The sequence below is a fragment of the Dunckerocampus dactyliophorus genome, chromosome 13 (genome assembly GCF_027744805.1).
Source record: "Dunckerocampus dactyliophorus isolate RoL2022-P2 chromosome 13, RoL_Ddac_1.1, whole genome shotgun sequence".
Taxonomy (NCBI): domain Eukaryota; kingdom Metazoa; phylum Chordata; class Actinopteri; order Syngnathiformes; family Syngnathidae; genus Dunckerocampus; species Dunckerocampus dactyliophorus.
The window spans coordinates 28650248-28674130 of record NC_072831.1 but is presented as its reverse complement, the minus strand read 5'-3'; the positions used below and the strand labels follow the sequence as shown (position 1 = coordinate 28674130).

At 40.7% G+C, this 23883-nt stretch overlaps 1 protein-coding gene across 1 annotated transcript in view; it reads right to left on the bottom strand.

The window, feature by feature from the left end:
- The window catches only part of efna2a (ephrin-A2a), a 102323-nt gene that overhangs the window by 14935 nt on the left and 63505 nt on the right, over positions 1 to 23883 (bottom strand). Inside the window, exon 3 of the mRNA XM_054797223.1 lies at positions 6186 to 6478. Within this exon, the coding sequence (XP_054653198.1) occupies positions 6186 to 6478 (293 nt within the window). The remainder of the gene's footprint in view (positions 1 to 6185; positions 6479 to 23883) is intronic.

The following is a 23883-nucleotide window of genomic DNA, read 5'->3' as shown; positions in this document are numbered from 1 at the left end:
GAGGTCATGGGGGGCGGAGCTGACCTGTCAACATGTCAGGCACATGACACACACACACACACACGCAAACACACACACACACACACACACAAACACCTGGTCATGAATCACCATGAGAAATCAATGTGTTTCTACTTAGACACACGCATACACGTACACGAGTGCTGCTGTTGCACATCAATACAAACCTGTGTGTGTGTGCGTGTGTGCGTGTGTGTGCGTGTGTTCATCTGCATGTATAAGACACCAAAGTGCATGTCGGCCTGTCAAGATGATGGACATGGCCTTTCACGCACTCACAATCACTTGACAACTGACCCCCACCACCAGCACTCATGCACACACTCCTGCTGTCTTTTTGGAATACACTCCTTAGGGATCGGAGTAACACAATACCAAAGCAGGAGACTCCTGAAGGGGGGGCCCTGCCCATCCGTGACAAAAGAGTGTGTGTGTCGACTGGGAAAAGTGCAACAGGACATTGGGTGCTCGTTATCGTTATTGCATGTTTTGCCTAAACGACTCACTTTTCATTCATCTTCTATGTGGCGGGTATGCTGGAGCCTATCCCAGCTGACTTCGGGCAAGGAGCGGGGTGCACCCTGGACTGGTGGCCAGCCAATGGCAGGGCACATATAGACAAACAAGCATTCACACTCACATTCATACCTATGGACAATTAGAGTCTCCAATGAAGCTAACATGCATGTTTTTGGGATGTGGGGGGAAACCCACTCACGCACGGGGACAACATGCAAACCCCACACACCAACGGAGATTCGAGCCCCGATCTTTTCCAATGTCAATTTGTTGTTTTACAACATTATTCCAAAATGGAATAAATTCATTTTTTCCCAGAAAATTCTGCTCACAACACCCCATAATGACAACATGGAAAATGTTATTTTGAAATGTTTGCAAATTTGTAAAAAAGAAAAAAAAAGAAAAAAAAAAGAAATCACACGTGCATAAGCATTCACAGCCTTTCTCCGTACTTTGGTGATGCACCTTTGGCAGCAATCGCAGGATGTAAATTTACTGCTGCTTTATCGATTTTTGATGTTTTTTTTCCATTTTCTAAATATTTCAACTTTTTTCTTAAATAAACTTCGTAAATGTTCTTCTCGTAATATGATGACTTTATTCCCATAATATATTTCACCCTAACCTAATTTTCCCAAAAATACAACTTTCTTGTTTTGTTTGTTTGTCATAATATTACAACTTAAAAAATGGTTTAATATTTCAACTGAAATTATTATTATTATTATTATTATTATTATTATTATTATTATATTTTATTATTTTCCCTCATAATATTGCAAGTGTATTCCTGTAAAATTTTTTCTCGTTACAATCTGACCTTTTTTTCTAAATATTTCCTTTTGTTTTTTTTTTAAATGTTCCAACTGTTTTAACTTTCTTCTTGTACTTTTTCAGAATATTGTGACATTATTCCCACATTTTGATTTCACTTTTTTCCCAAGCTAATTTCCAAAAATCACAACTTTGTTTCTCATCATATTATGACTTAAAAAAAGTATTTTTTCTTTAATATTTCAACTTAATGCTATGAAAATTATGTTATTTTTCCTCATAGTATTATGATATTCTCATAAAATGACAACTTTTTTCTCTTAATATTTTGATTTCATTTTTGTAAAATTATAGTAGGGCTGTCAAATGATTAAAAATGTAGATTTATTACAGTTTTTATATGAATTAATCATGATTAATCACCATTAGCAGCTATGTCTGCAATGTGCCCATTTTCAAGGTATATTTACTGTACTGACAGGACAGGATTATATACATTTGTGTATAATGTGTATACAATGCGGGGTTGCGCTCAAAGACATCACGTAATTGAAGGTAAATGTATTTGTTTTTAGTGTATTTTCCAGCACACTGAAATGTAGCAAATTGTACATCCGAATTAAGAGTTAAGAAGTGACTGATAAGAATATGCACATCATTCCTGTTTATTTACACACACACACACGCATGAAAAAGCTGTTTTGGTGATGTTCAGAGCGTCCCTGAATGCATCTTGGGTTCTTGTAATGAGAATGAGTAAGTGTTGTGGAAAGAAATGATTCAAATGAAGTTATTTTTGACAGCCCTAAAAATTACAGCTGATTTGTCCATTTAAAACATTTTTTTTTTGTTTTCTTGTTTAATTCTATTTTTAGAATGTGCAAGGGGCCAATAAAGAAACAGCCGCGCGTCACACTTGGGGCACCCTGTATTCTAGTGTTTTTCAGATGACAAAAGCGGCCCCTTGGATTGAAGTCACTCTATGAACAAGTCATTTACACCCCATCACTTGACTGCGTGTGTTTCTATGGAAGCATATTCGTAATTGACAGTGCGAGTGACAGGGGGCACCTCATGGGGGGGCGGGACCCCCATCTGTGACACTAAGACATCTCTTGTTAACGTGCGGCGGAACATCAGCAGGGATAATATAAAAATGATTATATATTTTTTTTTTTAAAAAGCTATTTTTGCGGGATTCACTGTGAAAAGAAATGACGGAGAAAGAGAAAGATGGCTGCCGTGTTTCTGTCTTGTGGGTGCAGGGTTGCTCTCCATCAGCGTGCCTTGATTGCATATTTACATAATGTTTACAAATGCATGCGTAGTAAACACACACACACACACACACACACACACACACACACACACTGGAATGGGGTGAAAGGAGCGCTCGTCCCGGCGTTTTTCTGGTGTGCATCGGCAAAATACGCACATACCCCCAACAATAAAGGCGGGATGTCAAGTTTGGTTGACACACACTTCATGAGCATGAATGTCATACACATTTTAGGGCCTTAAAGAGTTATCACTTTAACAAACGACGTACAGGCCCAAATATGTAAATACTAGGGTTGTAACCATTCATTCACTACATGGATTTATATTCCCACGTTAAACGTCACAGTCTGCCTGTCTGTGACGTCGTGCTCTTCCGGGTATGTGGCGGTCATGGGAGCTGATTCACTTCTTCTTCTTTAGGTCAGTTCGTTCACTTTATTCAGTATTCATGTTGAACTCATCCGGCCTTATTTGACACTCCTTTTAAGTGACATTTACGGCCCAGTAGCAAGATTCAAGATTCAAGATTCAAGAGAGTTTTATTGTCATGTGCATGGTAAAACAGCAGTTATACCATGCAATGAAAATCTTATTCTGTTCATTCTCCCAAGAAAAGAAAGAAAACAAATGAAAGAATAAGAACATAAGAAACATAAACACATAAACATATATACCAATAAATTAAGCAACAACAACAGACGAGACATTAATACAAGTAAATAATACAAATAAATAAATAAATAAAGTGCTATGAGTGTGTGCGTGTGTTGCGTGCGGCGTGTGCGAGTGCTTCGTTGAGGAGCCTGATGGCCTGTGGGTAAAAACTGTTTGCCAGCCTTGTGGTCCTGGACTTCAAACTCCTGTAGCGTCTGCCTGACGGTAGGAGTGTGAATAGTGAGTGTTGTGGATGTGTGCTGTCCTTGATGAGGTTGTGTGTTCTTCGTAGGACTCTAGATTTATAAATGTCTTGCAGTGTGGGGAGGGCTGCCCCAACAATGTTCTGTGAGGTCTTGATCACCCGCTGGAGTGCCTTCCTATCACGTGTTGTACAGTTACCGTACCAAACAGTGATGGAGGCGGTAAGGACACTTTCGATAGTGCATCTGTAGAAGCAACTCAGGATTGTGGTGGACATGCCAAATTTCCTCAGTCTTCTCAGGAAGTACAGTCTCCTTTGGGACTTCTTCAGAATTTGTTGGGTGTTGTGAGACCAGGTGAGGTCCTCGCTGATGTGTGTGCCAAGGAACTTGAAGGTTTTCACCCTCTCCACCTCAGTCTCATCAATAAACAGGGGTCTATGCGGCTCCTTTTCCCTTGTTCTTGGGTCGATGATCATCTCTTTAGTCTTATCTGTATTGAGAAGGAGATTGTTATCACGACACCAAGCTATGAGGTCCGCCACCTCTCTTCTGTATGACGATTGTGGACTCTGACTGACTGGGGCCTGCCTGTTAGAAAGTTAAACACCCAGTTACAGAGGGAGGGTGACAGGCCAAGTGTGAGGAGCTTATTTGTGAGTTTGTGGGGGCTGACTGTATTAAAAGCAGAGCTATAGTCTATAAATAGCATTCTGACATATCTGTTCTGGCCCTGTAGGTGAGAAAGGGCTGTGTGGATGACAGTGTTGACTGCATCATCCGTGGACCGGTTCTGGCGATATGCAAACTGTAGAGGGTCCACAGTTGCCGGGATGCTCTTTTTGATGTGGGTCATGACTAATCTTTCAAAGCACTTCATAACAATAGGAGTGAGTGCTATAGGGCGATAGTCATTCAAGCAGGTCACGTTGCTCTTCTTGGGTACGGGCACTATGGTGGTGGACTTAAAGCAGGTCGGTACAGATGCTTGTGCAAGCGACAGGTTAAATATGTCAGCAAGCACATCAGCTAGCTCTGATGAGCAAACCCGAAGTGCACGTCCTGAGATGTTGTCTGGCCCTGCTGCTTTTCGTGGGTTTGTTTTGTTTAGAACCCTGCGCACATCAGCTGATGTCACCATGAGAGGTGAGTCCTGTGTGCTCCCCAGGTTCAGCCACCCTCTCTGCTCATCAGGAGTTTGGGTATCAAAGCGGGCATAGAACTCATTCAACTCATCAGGAAGTGTGGTTTGGCTGGACGTGGCTACGCTACTCTGCTGTCGATAGTCTGTGATGTGCTGGAGCCCCGCCCACATGCGCCGAGGGTCTGAGGTGGAATAGTAGCCCTCCAGCTTCTGTCTGTACTGCCTCTTGGCCTCCCGTATGGACCTCCTCAGGTCATATCTGGCCTTTTTGTAGTCATCAGCGGTGCCCATGACAAATGCAGTCGAACGAGCACGTAGCTTAGCCCTTACATCACAGTTCATCCACTGTTTTTGGTTAGGGTATTTTCTGTAATACTTGGTGGTGGTAACAGTCTCTATGCATGTGCTAATGTAGCCAGTAACAGCAGAAGCATATTCATCCAAATCAACAGTACAATCTTCCCTCCCCGCTGCAGTTTTAAACACATCCCAGTTTGTGCAGCCAAAGCAGTCCTGAAGTACTTGATCAGTTTCTTCATTCCATACTTTAACTGCTGTACGTACAGGGTACAGCAGTGACGCTTAGTGACGTCGTCATCCAGCGCGGCGTGTCCGGGTCAAAACACATATGCAGGAATGTTACGCTGATTGGGAGAGTCCGCTGGGACGTCCTTAAAGATGCCATTTTTTTCATACGATATCGGGTGTATTTTCATTCGTATACAGAAAAGTTTAGTCCAACTTTAAGCCTTTCAAACTCATGGATCGGAGCTTCAGGACAGGATAAGAAGTATTTAGGATATAAATTCACATTTATATCTATCTGCAGATGAAACGTCATTAAAATCTGGAATTACTGTGTACATGCAATTAGTAGCGTGGCGTGGAAACCAATAGAGCGTGCTGCTGCAGCATTTATGACACTTGACTTTCTTCCCTGGACTTTTTCATGATCAAGAAAATGTAAATGGCCACTCTGTTGACTTTAAAAACAAATGTCACAGCCTAAGTTCTGATATATTTTGTAGTACGGTTGTACTTGCCAAGGTCCGTGGGGCGATCACAGCTTTTGTTGTGACTCAATATTAAAGCAACAGGAACCGAAAGTACTATTTGCCGGTATGAAATTTGCTCTAACTTCTTTAATACTCCGGGTACAGTAGAGAAGTGAATGAGGTATCAAATTAAAGTTCAAGTCATGTTTTATCACAGATTTCATCACAGACTTGATTTTACATATTTCAAAATTTGGGAACATCCCTAACATGTGCACTGCAAAACAAGAGCATCCCTAGAAAAAAGTCACAAGGTTATGGAAAGAACATTTAGGAAGATTATTTAAGAAGAAAGTTGAAAAAAATAGCAAAAATGGGAAAAAAAGAGTGAAGTTGACACTAATAATAGGCTTTTTCACCTATATGACAAAGCTGAGATGCCGTTTTTTCTTGAAACATACTCTATAGAACCAGTTAGCATACTGTATCTATGTGTGTTGCTGTACAAAATATCAAAGTGGCAAAGTTGCATCCTTTGGTTTTCCAGTCTTCGTTCACCTGGCCTGTGCGAACTGATTGGCGGCGACTTACAGATGTAGTAGTACTCGTGTCCGGGCCTGAACTCGAAGCCCAGCGAGAATGGCGTGAAGAGCTGGAACTTCTCGGAGAAGCGCAGGGGCCCGTCGGCGCCGCTGGGGCGGTTGCACTCCCAGCGCTTGAAGCCCCGCAGGCGGTGCTGGCAGGAAGTGTAGCCCTCGTGGTTGACCATGAAGAGGATGTAGCGCTCCATGCGGCCGTGGTTGGGAGGCCCCTCGTAGTAGGGGCAGTAGATGTCCAGGTAGTCGTTGATGTTCACTGCCACCCGGTACTCCCCGTGCCAGAACCTGAAGATGGGACATTGACATGTCATTATCAGGTCGGCAGCCTATGCGAATGGTTTTTGGCTGGAAAATGAGATTGCCAGACAAAAGTAAACATATAAATATTTATGATGCGGACTGCATTTCAGGAAGCAGCGTCTACGTGGCTCAGTCATTCCGCCTTGCATTATTTTGCAAAAGTAATCATGTTTACTGTAATAGACAATTCGAGCTACGCTCTGCTAGCGTGCATGGCTCCCAAAACTTTATTGAAAAACAACAGTCAAGTTTTGTTCCATTATCAATCAAAATACATCAAACTTGTCAATTTTACAATGTTGAAAATCAACACCTAAGTGACGGGGGATACCACAAATCCATACGATACCAAGTAAGACAGAGCTTGGTATCACCGATACCAACAGCGATACTTTGCCAAAGCACCAATTTGTTAAATAAATAATACACTACTGATATCAGCTCTCAAATCAGCTGCCCGAGGCACGTTGTAAAAATAGAATTAAACAAGAACACTTAAAAAAAACAAAAACAGCAAAAGGAAAAGGCTTCTTGAGACGTCATCTGTACTTCTGTGTAGAAGGTGTCGGACGTTTCGCTCCTCATCCGAAGAGCTTCGTCAGCAAACTAATAAGTGCTGGTAGCTTAGGCCTTAAATACAGTAAGAGTGGGTGGAATTGGTGTGCCAACACCCTCCTCCTATTGGTTCGTTACACTAAGCCTGGGCGGAGCAGTGGTATAATCCTAACCTGTTATTCACACCTACGATAAAAGGGAAGTGTCGCTCCCTGAATTGGGTATGAACGACTCTGATACTGGCTTGTTAGCATCTATTGTTCTGGCTCGGCCCTGCCTTCACCTCATTTGCAAGACTAAGAGCTGTGGGTTTTGGTCTCAGTAACCTGCTGAACACAGGGTCCAAATTAAACCTCAAACCACCATTCCGATTCAATGATGGGTTCTGTTGTTTGACAAAAATAGCTTCCTTTACTCCTCTTTCAAACCATCTGTTTTCTTTGGCCAAAATCTTTACCTCGCTGTCCTGAAAAGAGTGATTGGTAGCTTTCAGGTGTAGATGTACTGCTGATTGAGGACCACTAGCATTGTCCCTGCGATGTTGATAAAGCCTTTTTTGGAGCATTTGCTTAGTTTCCCCAATGTAGTGCTCTTTGCATTCCTCATCTTTACAGTGGATGGAATAGACCACATTGCTCTGTTTCTGGTTTGGAGCCTTGTCTTTAGGATGGAAATTTTCCAAAAACAAAATCAAAATGTTAAGAGAAAAAAGTTGTAATCTAACGAGAAAAAGTAGAGTAACGTCATAATAGTATGAGGAAAAATGACATCATTTTAGCAGTATAAAGTTGAAATATTAAAGAAAAAACACATCTTTTTTTAAAAAAAAGTTGCAATATTAGGAGAAAACCCCCCCCAAATAAAATAAAGTTGTAATTTTTTGGAAAATTAGATTGAGGAAAAAGTTACAATATTATGGGAATAAAGTCAAAATATTATGACAAGAAAATTTACAAGAAGAAAGTTGAAATATGTGGAAAATAAAAAAAAACAGCAGCAAAAATGTAAAAAAACAGCTGTAAATTTACGAGAATAAAGTCAAAATATAAAGACCAAAAAAGACGTACAAATTAAATGGTGCCCCCTACTGGTAAAACATCACTTTCCATTTTCCATTACAGGAACGTTCCGCCCACTCTACAGGGTGACATGGCGCGAGTGGTCGCTGGTTCGATCCGCACTCCTCGTGTAATTCTTCAACGTATTTATACATTTCAGTCATCATTCTTCATTTTTACATTCCATCATTTGAAATTCCAGTTTTTCATTCGGGCCATGTAGGCTATCTATCAGGACGTGTTTAAAAATTCCCACATTTTCCATAATTCTATATTTTGCCATTGAAAATGAATGCTATTCCCCTATTGGTGGGAATTCATTTTTACATTTAACATTAACGTAACATTCTGCGTCTGTGGAATGGCTCAGGTGGTTGGGTGGTTGCTGGTTCCATCCTCTGTTGCAGTGTAGGGAAGACTGTGCTGCATTAAAGCCTGAGTCTATTGGAAATGCTGGATTAAACTTCCTAATAGACAAATACAATTTTTTCCGACACTTTTCTGGATAAATTGCCATCACGTTGCATCATTCTTCACTAGGAACCCAGTGGCCCCCTCAGCTCTCATTCACGGGGAACACCAGGTCAATAAGCATCTACTTTTTCAATAAATACGTAGCAGTTTGCAGCAAAAACACTCCTGAAGGCTTTTGATTAGAAGAAGAAAAGACCTTAAAAAGAAAATCAATGAGGATCCCTTGCGGCAAAAGTTTGCACGGCGGCTATTTCAGTTTTAATAAAGCCACGCTTCATTGGAGTTTATTAGCACATTGCATGGAAGTGGGCTAACGCACGTTACGAGCGGTCACTGAGGCTGACGTGATGAATAGAAGCGGGTCAAAGGGTTATCGGAGAGGAAATATAAGAGCGGCGTGTACGTGGAGGAGATGTTCCTGCTTGTGGGGAGAGCTGGTGAAGAAAGTGCAGGTAACATAATGCAAGACGCCTGTCATCCCCGTCCAACATCTTCTTCAGATGAACAAAAACATCAACATATGGCTGGACTTGTCTCCGTCAACATCGTAGAAAGCCTTCGTGAATGTGTCGGTGCCAGTGTTGATTTATGCCAACTCTGCTGTTCTTGCTGCCATTTAAAAAACAACAACAAAAAAAACCAAATCCCATGCCTGATCGCTGCTCCTGATAAGGATGTCAAACATGGAGACGGTGGTTTGGAACACAAACAAGGTCTGTTTCCTCATTTTTTAAAAATTGAGCGGCGTTAACTGGAAGTAGGCAATAACTACAAACGGAAAAGCCATTACAGATCTCCGCGTTCCGTAAATAAAGTCTGTTACCGAAGAAAATGACATATGGTAAATAAGTGCGCTAGTTGTTTCCGTAAAACGCAAAGAGGTGCGTTAATCGGAAGCACTAGAAACTGTAAACACATGGCAGTAGATCCCCATTTTTCACAAACAAGGTCTCTTTCCTGATTTTCTTAATGTAAAAAAATATTAAAATGACACATGGTAAATAAATGCAGTGATTTTTGTTGTAAAGGGCAGACGTGGACGCCCTCCGTGAAGCCATCTTCACCCCCTGGAGCCTCCTGGAAACACTGGCATCAAGCATGCCCAAACGCACTTTCAGCTGATTAACAAGAATGGTGCAGCTAGCTACTCATTACTCACTTCCTTTTTCAACATTTTCTTTCTATTTTACGGTTGTTGAGGTTTTTTTGAGCGACGTGCTTAAACTTTTGATCAGCTGCTTGAGGGAGTTACATGACTTGAGGAAGTGCAGTATTTTTACATTCATATGATAGTTAATGATGGTGAAATGTTTGTACAGTTAATAAAGGTTTTACAATGGTGACAGTTTGACCTTGAAAGAGATTATTTCTTCTATCAAGTACCGCTGTATTTTGCATGTGCCATTAAATACAAAATATGGGTGCCTAAGGTTTAAAAACATACAGTATGCATGCTAAAAGAAGGACATGCTAATGACACACACGCGCGAGAGCTAGCTAAAGTGCATTATTGTGTCACTTTCAGCCACAGGCAGCGCGTGCGATTAATTCCAAACGACACACCTAAGAAGTAGGAACCGCACGCTCACTTGAAAGCGTGCACACACCTGAGCGCTCGCACTTTGGCATATCGGGAATTCAAGTCAGAGAAAAGCGGGGCGGCGAGCGCCAAGCGGCTAATGCGTCTTGGCACGTTGACCGGGAGCCGCTTCACGGCAGCGTGCGGCACCTGAATCCACTCCATTGCGAGGCTAAGTGGCCGCGAGGCCCAATCGGAGGGGAAAAGTCACTCCGACAAATTGAAAGAAAGGAGAAGAACTAGAGATGATCGATGTTGGCTTTCTTGAGCAATGTCCAAAATATTCCAGCACTTCATTACCAATACTGTCGTGTGATGAACACATGATGCTTCTTTTACTGCAATGCTGCTGGATGCATTTCACAAGTAAACACTGTTTGTGCAAAACAAACACGTTGTCTCAACAAAATAGTCACTAAAAAAGTCATGACTGATAGTTAGAGCCGGCTGGCCCATTAGGCAATACAGTAATCCCTTGTTTATTGCTGTTAGTTGCTTCCAGACCCCATCGTCAGGTAGGATTCCTTCTTTATCAATGGAATATTTTCGTTTACCACCTTGTAAATGTTTTTTTAACAGTATTAGAGCCCTCTAGACATGAAATAACACCCCTATAGTCACCTTTATGCTTCTATTACCCAATATAGTGGAAATAATAACAGAAAATAAGACACATACAGTATAAGACATAAATAAGGCTCGTGTGTGTTGCTGTAAATGTGTTCCGAGGCGAGGACAGGAAGTGACGTCGGGGGTTAAGAGTCGAGTTTTAGCTTGGCATGGGTTAAGGGCAGCAACAGTAGCCCTTGTTAGGGATTATTGTGCCTGTTGTGAGATCATTCAAACCTGCAATAAAAGCCTAACTCTGAACCCCCGACGCCACTTCCTGTCTACATGCCCGGAGAGCATTTATAGAAACGCACACAAGCTTATTTATGTTTTAAATGTCTTATATATTTTCTCTTATTATGTCGACTATAGACCGCACGGTGGTCTAGTGGTTAGCATGTTGGCCACACAGTCACAGGCAGGAGATGGGGAAGACGTGGGTTCGAATCTCCGTTGGGCATCTCTGTGTGGAGTTTGCATGTTCTCCCCGTGCGTGCGTGGGTTTTCTCCGGGTACTCCGGTTTCCTCCCACATTCCAAAAACATGTTAGGTTAGTTGGCGACTCTAAGTTGTCCATAGGTATGAATGTGAGTGCGATTGGCTGGCAACCAGTCCAGGGTGTACCCCGCCCGAAGTCAGCTGGGATAGGCTGCAGGAAACCCCTGCGACCCTAATAAGGAGAAGCGGCATAGAAAATGGATGTCTACTATATTGGGCAATAGGAGTGTAGAGGTGACTATAGGGGTGTTATTTCATGTCCAGAGGGCTCTAATAATGTTAAAAAGTGTATTTAGAAGGTCAGGTTTTCTATGCTCTAACTACCAAAATTTATAAAGGGGGTGGCATGGCTCAGGTGGTAGAGTGGTTGTCACCCAACTTGAAGGTTGCGGGTTCAATCCTCAGACCTCCTGTGATCATGTCGAAGTGCCCTTGGGCAAGACACTGAACCCCCAGGTCAATGTGCTAACACTGTCGTCAGTAGGTCAATGTGCTAACACTGTCGTCAGTAGGTCAATGTGCAAACAGTGTTGTCAGTAGGTCAATGTGCTAACAGTATCAACAGTCGGTCAATGTGCTAACACTGTCGTCAGTAGGTCAATGTGCTAACAGTATCAACAGTAGGTCAATGTGCTAACACTGTCGTCAGTAGGTCAATGTGCAAACAGTGTCGTCAGTAGGTCAATGTGCTAACAGTATCAACAGTAGGTCAATGTGCTAACAGTGTCAACAGTAGGTCAATGTGCTAACAGTGTCGTCAGTAGGTCAATGTGCTAACACTGTCAACAGTAGGTCAATGTGCTAACACTGTCGTCAGTAGGTCAATGTGCTAACACTGTCAACAGTAGGTCAATGTGCTAACAGTGTCGTCAGTAGGTCAATGTGCTAACAGTGTCGTCAGTAGGTCAATGTGCTAACACTGTCAACAGTAGGTCAATGTGCTAACAGTGTCGTCAGTAGGTCAATGTGCTAACACTGTCGTCAGTAGGTCAATGTGCAAACAGTGTCGTCAGTAGGTCAATGTGCTAACACTGTCGTCAGTAGGTCAATGTGCTAACACTGTCGTCAGTAGGTCAATGTGCTAACACTGTCAACAGTAGGTCAATGTGCTAACAGTGTCGTCAGTAGGTCAATGTGCTAACACTGTCGTCAGTAGGTCAATGTGCTAGCACTGTCAACAGTAGGTCAATGTGCTAACAGTGTCGTCAGTAGGTCAATGTGCTAACACTGTCGTCAGTAGGTCAATGTGCAAACAGTGTCGTCAGTAGGTCAGTGTGCTAACAGTATCAACAGTAGGTCAATGTGCTAACAGTGTCAACAGTAGGTCAATGTGCTAACACTGTCGTCAGTAGGTCAATGTGCTAACACTGTCAACAGTAGGTCAATGTGCTAACACTGTCGTCAGTAGGTCAATGTGCTAACAGTGTCAAAGCGCTTTGAGCACCTCGGAGGTGGAAAAGCGCTACACAAGTGAAAGACCTTTTACAAAGAAGGAATCCTACTTTGTGACTTCACCTGTCACGGTCGGGTCTGGACCCAATAAACGAGGGATTACTGTTCTTATTTATTCGCTTATTAACGGGATTTAGATTTCATATTGTGTTTTATATTTGTTTGTAATTTGTTACCCATGTAAATTGGGCGACACATTAGCTTACAAATTAAAGGTGAACAACGCAAACAATTTGTTTCGTAAGCGTACGTAAATTGCCGATGAAGGGGGGTGCCATATAAAAACCCCTGCCTAGGGTGCCCTTTCGGGTAGGTCCGGCTCTGCCAATCGTCAAATGTCAAAACATGTCCTGCAAAAATCAATAGCAACAATACGATTTGGAAAGCAAAGCACAAACATGCGGATCAGAACAAAGTCAAGTACACACAATGAAACGCTGGACTTAGTATTTCGGAGCACAACATCAATATCGACAGAAACATCCAAACCGATATGATCCGATATCTCATTTTTATGATGATATCACAATAATAAAAACCACGCCAGCCTTTATCCCAGGGGTGTCCAAAGTGCAGCCCGGGGGCCATTTGAGGCCAGGGCTGTTTTTTTATTGGCCTGCCGCACATTTTAAAAATATAATTTAGCAAGAAAATAAAAAATAAAAAGAAAACAGTACAAACTGAAAACGTGGCAATAATCTTTGAAGAATAAATTCAAAATATTCAGAGAAAAAAAAGTTGTTATGTAATGAGAAAAAGTCACATTCTAACAAGAAAAAAAAATCAGAATTTTACAAGCACAAACTTGTAAAAAATTATGTCAATTTACTTTCACAGAGTTGAAATATTAAAAACATTTTTTTCCAGGTTGTAATATTATGCAAAAAACAACAGAGTTGTAATTTTTCAAAAAAAGTTGTAATATTATTATGGGAATACAGTCAAAATATTCTGGGAATAAAGTCATAACATTACGAAATGAAAATGTACATTGTAGCGATCAAATTTATCTTATTTATGATGTATTGTGTAAAACTAAGACATGAATAACATCAAATTAAAAGCACAAAATGAATGCTGACCCACCATCCACCAGTTCAAGTTCCAGCCAAGTGTTTCCAGAGAGATGATGACATGGCTGTTTGACGTGTGTGGTAAAAGGCAGTGTGCTAGCATGAATTCACTTGAGACAAATGTGCACATTAGCACTCAATAAGTCATCCAAACTTACCTTTATGCATTCCCACATAGTATCAGCATTTACACCAAATATGAGGTGAAAGAAAAATGGTAAAAATACAGTAGTAGTCTATCTGTGCAGCATGAGATCAAGTTAGCACACGCACAATGGACATGCGTCAAGTGAGACGGATGTAACAGAGAGAATCCGGCCACTTTTCAAAATAAAACATTAAAAAAAATGAAATAATGGACATTTTTTTTTTTTTCTGTGCGGCCCGGTGCCAAATGACCCACGGCCCGGTACCAGGCTGTGGCCCGGGGGTTGGGGACCACTGACCTATATGACAAAGCTGAGATATCGTTTTTTCTTGTAATATATAGAACTCCTTAGCATATTTTCACAAAATATCAAAGTAGCAAAGTTGCATCCTTTCATTTTTCACTGCGGCCCTCGCTGGAAAAGGTTTGGACACCCCTGCTGTCCCATCTGCTCTTCCTCCAGCTGGCCTCCATCATCTCTTCCCTCCTCACATTCCATGCAATGTGATTATCACCCTCTTACTCCATTGTCCTACTTCTCCTTCCACCCCCAGCATCAACGAATTCCCCCCCATTAAGTGTTTAATCGCACTTGATTGGCAGCAGGGAGGACTGAGCCCGGCTCCCCCCGGCCGGATCAATGCCTCCAAATGATCTGTTCGCGCGTCCCGTTAGGCCTCGGCAGAACTTGCCCCCCCCACACCCCCGGCCGCGTCCAGCGAGGCATGAAGGCGCTCATTTCACATCCAACTCACTTCCTGATTTGCCCTCCGGGAAAGCCACGACCGCCTTTTGAGAAGGATAATTTGTCCCAAAGCCGAATATCCAGCCAGCGATCAGACCCCAAATGTCTCCATTGCAGCCAATCAATGCCTGCCAAGGTGAAGGACTGAATTTATTTAAGGAGAGCCTTCACTGAAGTGCTTGTTACGTTGCAGATGTTGCTGTAGATGATGGCGGAGCATGCTTCAATTGGAATTGAAGTCAGGGAGTGATTCATAATAATGGCTAACAGATGCGGACGCATGCGCTCACGTTGCATTTAATGCAAGATGTTTGTCTCATTTTCTGTGACATCGCGTTTGCTCCCCTGAATTCATAAATGTTTATTTGCAAATTAATCCCATAATTCAATGACTTTTTTTTTGTTTTTTACCACAGTGCACAGAATCGGCAGGAACTTTGTCGCTTGCGTTCGTTTATTCCATCAATTGTGAGTGCACTACTTGGCTGAACCAGCAGAGGCACTATTGGCCCGATTTTACTCACACGAGGCCAAGGGCGTCCAGAGTGCGGTCCAAGGGTGTTATTTTATTGGCCCGCGGCACATTCTAAAAACATCATTCAAAAAGCAGACTGGAAAAAAAGCATCAGCAGCAAAAATGGAAAAACCAGCCGTGATTTACAACAATACAACAATAATGTCAAAATATTAAAAGAAAAAAGTAATAAAGTCATCATTTTACAAGAAGAATGTAATTTCTGAGGAAAAATAAGGTTATTTTAGTAGCATAACATTGAAATATAAAAAAAAAAAAGCCCTTTAAAAAAAAAAAAATCTGAATATTATGAGAAACAAACAAAAAAACAAAAAAAGTAGTAATTTTTAGTTGCGGAAAAAGTTATAATGTTGCTAGCATAAAGTCAAACTATTATGGGAATAAAGTCATGATAACAAGAGGACAATTTACACAAAAATAGTTAAAATGTTTGGAAAACGTTTTGGAAAAAAACAGCTGTAATTTGATCAGAATAAAGTCAAAATATTAAGAGAAAAAGTCGCATTCAAATGAGATATCAAAGTCTCAATTTTATGAGAATAAACTTGTAATATTATGAGGAAAAATAATGTTTTTTTAGTAGCATAGAGTTGAAATATTAAAGAAAAAATTTTTATATTTGTGTAAAGTAACATCAATTGTAAAATAAAATATGGGCCATTATTATATTTTAAAAATATATATATATACAGTTACAAATCCCACAGTCTTTGCATGTTTAATGCGAGCGGCAACATGTCCTACTTTGTTTCACGGTCCTTGAACGCACCATCTAACTTTCTCTCACGCTGCACATAGATAGACTATTATACTGCATTATTACCCTTTTTCTTTCACCTCATATTTGGTTCCAAATGCTGATACGATGTACGATGTTGTTCCTGTCTTAGTTTTACACGATACATAATAAATAAGATCAATTAGCTCGCTACAATGTACGTACCTTTCACTGATGTGTTGAAAATCTGGCTAGCTAGCACGCTGCTAATGCTAGCACTGCTAATGCTATTCACTGTACATTCATTCTCGTCTTCAGCCATGCTAAGTATTTATAGATGTGTGGACCGATACTAAAATATCCATACTTCCGATACCAGCTCTTCATGCACTGAAAACGATACTCAAATCCAAATATCTACACTTTTGATACTTTAGTCATTTAAGGTAAAGGTGATGTTTGTCTGAAAAGTTTTGAATGTTGAAACGATGACCGACGTAAATGGAGCCATGCGTGAATTGTGAATAAAGTGTTCATTCTTTAAGTAGTTCTTAATGGCTCGTCATTGATTTGAAAGGTTTTAATATTGGACTTATTTTCTTTGTTATTGTTTACGATACCATTACCACATATTTGACATGATTCTGTCCTGTTTTTTCTGTTGTTGTGTATTAGTTTGTCTATATTTGAATCACCCCGCTGCCTCAGCATACATCAGGGTTTAAAATGCATTCAAACATTATTCCAATGAATTATTCAATTATGAGTTTATTTAAATCATTCATTTATTTCAATGAATAATTTATTTAAATATCTTGTATTTTTTTATGCTACGATACACAACTTTTTAAAATTGATCAGACACATTAGGTGAATTTGCACAAAGTATCGGTATCGGATGTGTCACGTTCTGTGCCGGTCGATTTACTGCCACCTTTCTGCCATGTCTTGCAGTGCACCATTGATCCGGCGGAGGCGGAGCTACCTGTGCACACCTGCCTTCTATTACCGGCTTCTCCCATTTAAGCATGGCACCAGGACTTGTTCGGTGCCAGATCGTACCTTGTTGCTCCCTTCCTCGCCTTTAGTGTTTTCCCGGCTGGTCACCACTGGTAATTCTAGTCCTGTGAGTATTTTCCCTGCTGGGCTATTCCGGCGGTGGCGGTATCTTTCTTGTGCTAAGGCTATTTCTGCTTCGGGTTTTTCAAGCAGCATTTTCCGTTCTACGTTGTCTTTTTCCTGCTCACCTTTTTGCAGCAGTGTTTTTGTTATCCTTGTTGTGACATCGCCCGTGGTTTATTTTGGACTGTATTTTTATTCTTTTGTATTTTAGCCCTTATCCACTACGGTGGACGTCCTTTCTATTAAACTTTTGTTTTTTTCACCACCGAGTGTCGCTCTCTGCGTGGGAAGCCTAACTCCGGCCTTGCTGATCCTGACAGGATGGGTACCAGCTTTAATTTTACTCAGTATCGGATCGGAAACTAAATCAGTGGTATCGCACATCACTAATGCTGAGCTACGACGAATGCGGGACAATCGTTTTGCCGGCAACCCAAGCTCTCGTTTTGCAAGACTGTTGCTCGTCTTGCGATACCTGGTGCATGTCTCTACAATCAATTCATCTTAAGGATTTATGGCTGATTCTTATGGATCCAGGGGGCTGCTACCGATGCTCGCTTGTCAAACGGGATACCCGGTGGCATCTTTTTATCGCTCACAACCCTGCTGTGCACCAAACCTTAGCAGAACATGACAGAAAAGACTCAAAGTAATCCACCCGCAACTGTGCTCGTGAAAAGACGTGTTGATTAATGAATGCGATGGCTCAGTAATCAATGACGGCCGTCACCACAGAAGTAGAAACACGAGCGAGCTGGCTGAAGCACGAATGCTCCCGTGGGAAACACAGCGGTCGTCTGTAGAAACATTTCCTGCCCTTGCTATCTATGACAACATTGGGCTGCGACAAAGGCACCGGGTCTTCATTAGGCCATGGCTGTAGGCAACCTCCTGATGTCGTTTAACCTCCACGTGCTACGTATAGTTGCTCTTTAGCACTCACGTTGCCTGTGTTTTTGCCTATGTTATGATCCAGGTGGTTATTCACTTTTGTAGACCACACACCCACCGACGACAGGAGACTCAGCAGTTAACCCAATAGAACAATATCCCGATAGACCGATAGACCACTAGATCAATAGACCAATAGACCACTAGACCGATAGACTAATAGACCACTAAACCAATAGACCGATAGACCAATAGACCAATAGACCAATAGACCGATAGATCGATAGACCGATAGACCAATAGACCACTAGACCGATAGACCAATAGACCAATAGACCAATAGATCGATAGACCAATAGACCAATAGACCGCTAGACCGATAGACCGATAGACCAATAGACCGATAGACCAATAGACCACTAGACCGATAAACCAATAGATCGATAGACCGATAGACCAATAGACCGCTAGACCGATAGACCAATAGACCGATAGACCGATAGACCAATAGACCACTAGACCGATAGACTGATAGGCCGATAGACCGATAGACCAATAGACCAATAGACCACTAGACCGATAGACTGATAGACCGATAGACCGATAGACCACTAGACCACTAGATCGATAGACCGATAGACCGATAGACCACTAGACCAATAGACCAATAGACCACTAGACCGATAGACCAATAGACCAATAGACCGATAGACCAATAGACCACTAGACCACTAGACCGATAGACCGATAGACCAATAGGCCGATAGACCAATAGACCACTAGACCAATAGAACAATAGATCGATAAACCGATAGACCGCTAGACCGATAGACCGATAAACCAATAGACCAATAGACCACTAGACCGATAGACTGATAGACCGATAGACCGATAGACCACTAGACCGCTAGACCGATAGACCACTAGACCAATAGACCAATAGACCACTAGACCGATAGACCAATAGACCGATAGACCACTAGACCGATAGACTGATAGACCGATAGACCGATAGACCACTAGACCGCTAGACCGATAGACCACTAGACCAATAGACCAATAGACCACTAGACCGATAGACCAATAGACCGATAGACCGATAGACCACTAGACCACTAGACCGATAGACCGATAGACCAATAGACCACTAGACCGATAGACCGATAGACCGATAGACTGATAGACCAATAGACCACTAGACCGATAGACCGTTAGACCGATAGACCGATAGACTGATAGACCACTAGACCGATAGACCGATAGGCCGATAGACCACTAGACCAATAGACCACTAGACCGATAGACCGATAGACCGATAGACCACTAGACCACTAGACCGATAGACCGATAGACTGATAGACCGATAGACTGATAGACCAATAGACCACTAGACCGATAGACCAATAGACCGATAGACTGATAGACCAATAGACCACTAGACCGATAGACCGATAGACCGATAGACCGATAGACTGATAGACCACTAGACCACTAGACCGATAGACCGATAGACCGATAGACCACTAGACCAATAGACCAATAGACCACTAGACCGATAGACCGATAGACCAATAGACCGATAGACTGATAGACCAATAGACAACTAGACCGATAGACCGATAGACCGATAGACTGATAGACTGATAGACCAATAGACAATTCTCATAACTGGAGATTAACGGACACGTAAGGGGGAGGTGAAATTGTCTTAATTTTCTAAAGTGGTGCTTTGACCTTTAGTAGGTTGTGGAGAATCTCATCTCCGACAGGTTAAATGTTCTGTTGGGCGGTTTTTGGTCCACAATCAAACGCTTCAGCGTGACAATTGATCTGCAAATGCGCACACACACAAAGTCGCACCTACTGTAATCACTAGCGGGTGCATTGAGTGTAAAAGGAGGAGAGGAGGAAAAGCATCCTTATTTGTGCCGAAGGTGTGTATCTCTACATGCAATAGTTAGCGCGTGCGCGTGCATGCGCGTGTGTGTCATCATCATCATCATCATCATCATCATCATGGGCTCTCAGCATAGCATGGTGATCAAAGCCTAGCTTGGAGAAAAAATGGGTGTTTAACACACCTGCCTGCCTGCACCACATTCATACACACGCACACACACACACGCACACACATCAAAAAGATGCTGCCGTTCTCTTGCCGCGTCACCCCCCCCACCCGCACCCAGTTACTTGATCTCCCGTTGTCACTCATACTAATGCAGCAATCACGCTGTGGCCTGGAAAATTAAAAAAATAATACTGCGTGTGTGCGTGTGCGCGTGTGTGTGCGTGTGCGCGTGTGTGTGAGAGGTTAAAGTGAACGAGCAAAACAAGCGCTTAAATCATGATTTTTATTTTTGGATGTTCTGGGGGGGGGGGGGGGGGGTTGCGTGAAACCTTGAATTTTAACAACAAAAAAAAGCCTGGTGTTGATTTTGATGTAACCGTGACAACCAGGTCATGTGATGATGCGTGCCAACGACATCCAATGAAAGAATCCCATAAAAAATTCACAAATATCACCTTGACGAAGAGAAAGCCTTGTTTATAAACTTTCAGGAAATAATTCCAATGGTGGTTTAATTGATTTAATATTAGAAAACGGTCGCTGTTGCTTTTAAAATATATATTAAAAAAATATATTATATATATATGTAGAAAATATTTATGATAATATTTTTGTGTTACATCCATTGTTTCAACCTTTTTATTCACTATTTATTTTATATAATGATTACATATATTATACTAGTTATGTTATTATTTAGATTATTGTATATATATTCATATTCTCAGTCTCATTTTCATTCTTCTTTTTATTCTTATTTATTATTTTTTATTCTTATTTTTACTATCATTAGCGTCATACCTATTACTATTATTATTATCATTGTTGTTGTTGAATAATATATTATATTAACATAATATAATATAATATAATAATAATATAATATATATATATATATATATATATATATATATGCCCATGACAATGATAATGAGAATATTAATATAATATAATATAATACAATACAAAACAATACAATACAATACCATATCATAGCATATCATATCATATCATACATTTATGATCAACAATTACTAATTATAATATATATTATTATTATTATTATTGATTATTTCGAATATATTGTATATTTATAAATTGTATTCTAATAAATTATATGAATATTACTTGAACATAAAATCTATAAATATATTTCTTACTGAAATAATAATAATTGGATCATTCTTATTTCTAATAAATATAATATGAACATAATAAACGGAAGAATGATAATATTCATGTTAACATTAACATACAGTACTAATACTGTAGAGTATTCATATTAATAGTAAGAGTCAAAGCAATATGAATCAAACAATCCCATACCAATACCAACTACCCTGGTATCAATAATATCATATTTGGATGGAATGAAGATTGCCAACATTGGACCAATAGGAAGAAAGTTGCAGAGGAAACAAAACTTTTGAGTGAAAATATTAAAATGTCAGCACAGGAAGTTTAACTTTTTCGGCAAAACTCGTTGAAACTCTTGCAATGACAAGTGATTTTTTTGGAGGGGGAGTTGTTGGGGACATCTCATGTCTCTTTTCCGGCTGACAGCACAAGTTTGGGAATGTTGGACATTTGCGTTGTACCTGCAGGCGGCAGCGCGCGGGGGGAATATTTCTGCCAGAAGGGTTCCCGTTCTGACAGTAATGAGCACGGCTCGGCTCCCTGCCACCATGCATGTTGGCAGTGCCACCATGGCTACATTCAAACTGCACAGATTTGGGATTTTGGAAAAATGCAAATGCCGTTCTTGTTAGGTTTTTTTGTGGGGGTTGGGGGGGGCAGGCTGTTTTGACAATGTGTGTTAGTGTTACACGGCTTGCAGCTCCTTTCTCCAGCATCTTCATCCCTCACTCACATCAGCATCATTTACTCGCTCTTTCTTACGTTGCCTTCACCGCTTCCTCTTCTCATTTCTCCTCCTCCTCCTCCTCCTCCTCCTCAGCATCATCTTTGCTGTCTTAACTTCTGCTTGTAAAAAACCGAACACCTACACATTCACAAAATCATCCTCAGCTCCCTTCAGGGTTTTTTTTTCTTTTTCCTTGACGTGATGTTCTCCTTCCCTCGTAGCGTTGCCGATTAGCACACGTCGACGTCAGACGTGTCAGCTGCCTCCCACCCGAACGCGTGTACATGCAAATACGTACACGAAAGAGGCCGACAAACAGCAATGATTTGGGGATTTTTCGTCGTAGGAAAGTTGCACAGCTGTCACTTACAATGACGGCGCTCTCAGATAACGAGATAATGATAACGAGTCGCACTGTAAGGGGGACAAATGATGCTGTAACACAAAACTGCCAGCTTATGTCAACGACTGCCAAAACGTGAGAGCCAAAGGGGTCATTTGTATGAAAAATGGGTCTTTTGCTATCGACGTGTGTTGGAGTTTTGTAGTGCAGCAACTTAACTTGCATTAAAACATGAACACGGTCACTTCCTGTTCAGTGCAAAATAAGGCGCAGCAATATAAATCTGGATTCTACCACAACACAAAACAAAACGCACCCGCTTCATTTTAAAAAATAAAAAAAAGATTACAGAGTTCTAATTTTGTACACAGGCTAAAAACAATCCAAGGTTAAATACCGTCTACGCTGATGTCCAAACTGCAGTCCAGCCATTTGTGGCCCGTGGCTGTTTTTTATTTTGGCCCGCATGTTTAAAAAAATCTAATAATAAAAAAACCCAATACCAACAAAAGCAGCAAAGATGGAAAAATCAGCAGTAATTTTACAAGAATAAAGTCGTAACGGTATGAAGAAAAGTAATGTCATTTTGGGAGCAGAAAATATTGTTTTACTTAAACATCTGTAAATTAGCGAGAATAAAGTCAGAATATTAAGAGACAAAAGTTGTATTCTAACAAGAAAATAACTTATGAAAATAAAGTGGGAACATTAACATTTGAGGAAAAATAATGTTATTTTAGTAGCACTGAGTTGAAATATTAAAGAAAAAATTATTTTCTCTTCAATTTTCTTTTCGGAATATTATGACTTAATTCCCAAAATATTATACATTTTTCTCCAACCTAATTTTACAAACTTTTTTTTGTTTGTTTCTCATAATATTACAATGTTTTTTTTTTTTTTTTTTAATATTTCAACTCTATGCTACTAAACTGACATTATTTTTACTCATAATATTACGAGTTTATTCTCGTAAAATTGCAATGAATTTTCTCATCAAATACGACTTTCTCCTTGAACATTATCTTCTAGTAGTTATGACTTTATTCCCACAATATTTGGACTTTATTCTTCGAACATGACAACTTTTTCCCACAACCTAATGTTTCAAAAACTATAACTATGAGTTGTTTTCTTTTTCACAACATTACGCCTTAAAAAAAAACATCTTTCTTTAATATTTCAACTTTATGCTTCTAAAATGATGTTATTTTTCCTCATAATATAATAAAGTTATTCTCATAAAATTAGGACTTTTTTCTCATCATATTTTGACTTTATTCTTGTAAAGTCAATGCTGATTTTTCAATTTTTTTTTTAAGATTTCTTGTTAAATTACAGTTACATTACGCCTTTTGGCACAAAACACATCTGCGGGCCGCAATTGGCCCCCAGATTGTACTTTGTAAAGCGGCCTTGGTGGAGGTCTACAGTCTGCTGGGTGCCATCCGAGCTCTTAGCACCGTTTATTTCTCTGTTTGTGAGCAGGATGAGAAAAAAGCCGCTTAAACAAGTTGCACTAAACTTTGAGAGGATTGGTGCAGAGCAGGGATTTTGTTTTTCCACATTTTTTTCTTCATGTTCCGTTATGTTTTTCCCAGTGAATAATGCATGCGTCTTATGGTCTGTGCTCTGCTGAGTTATACGGGAGTCATGCA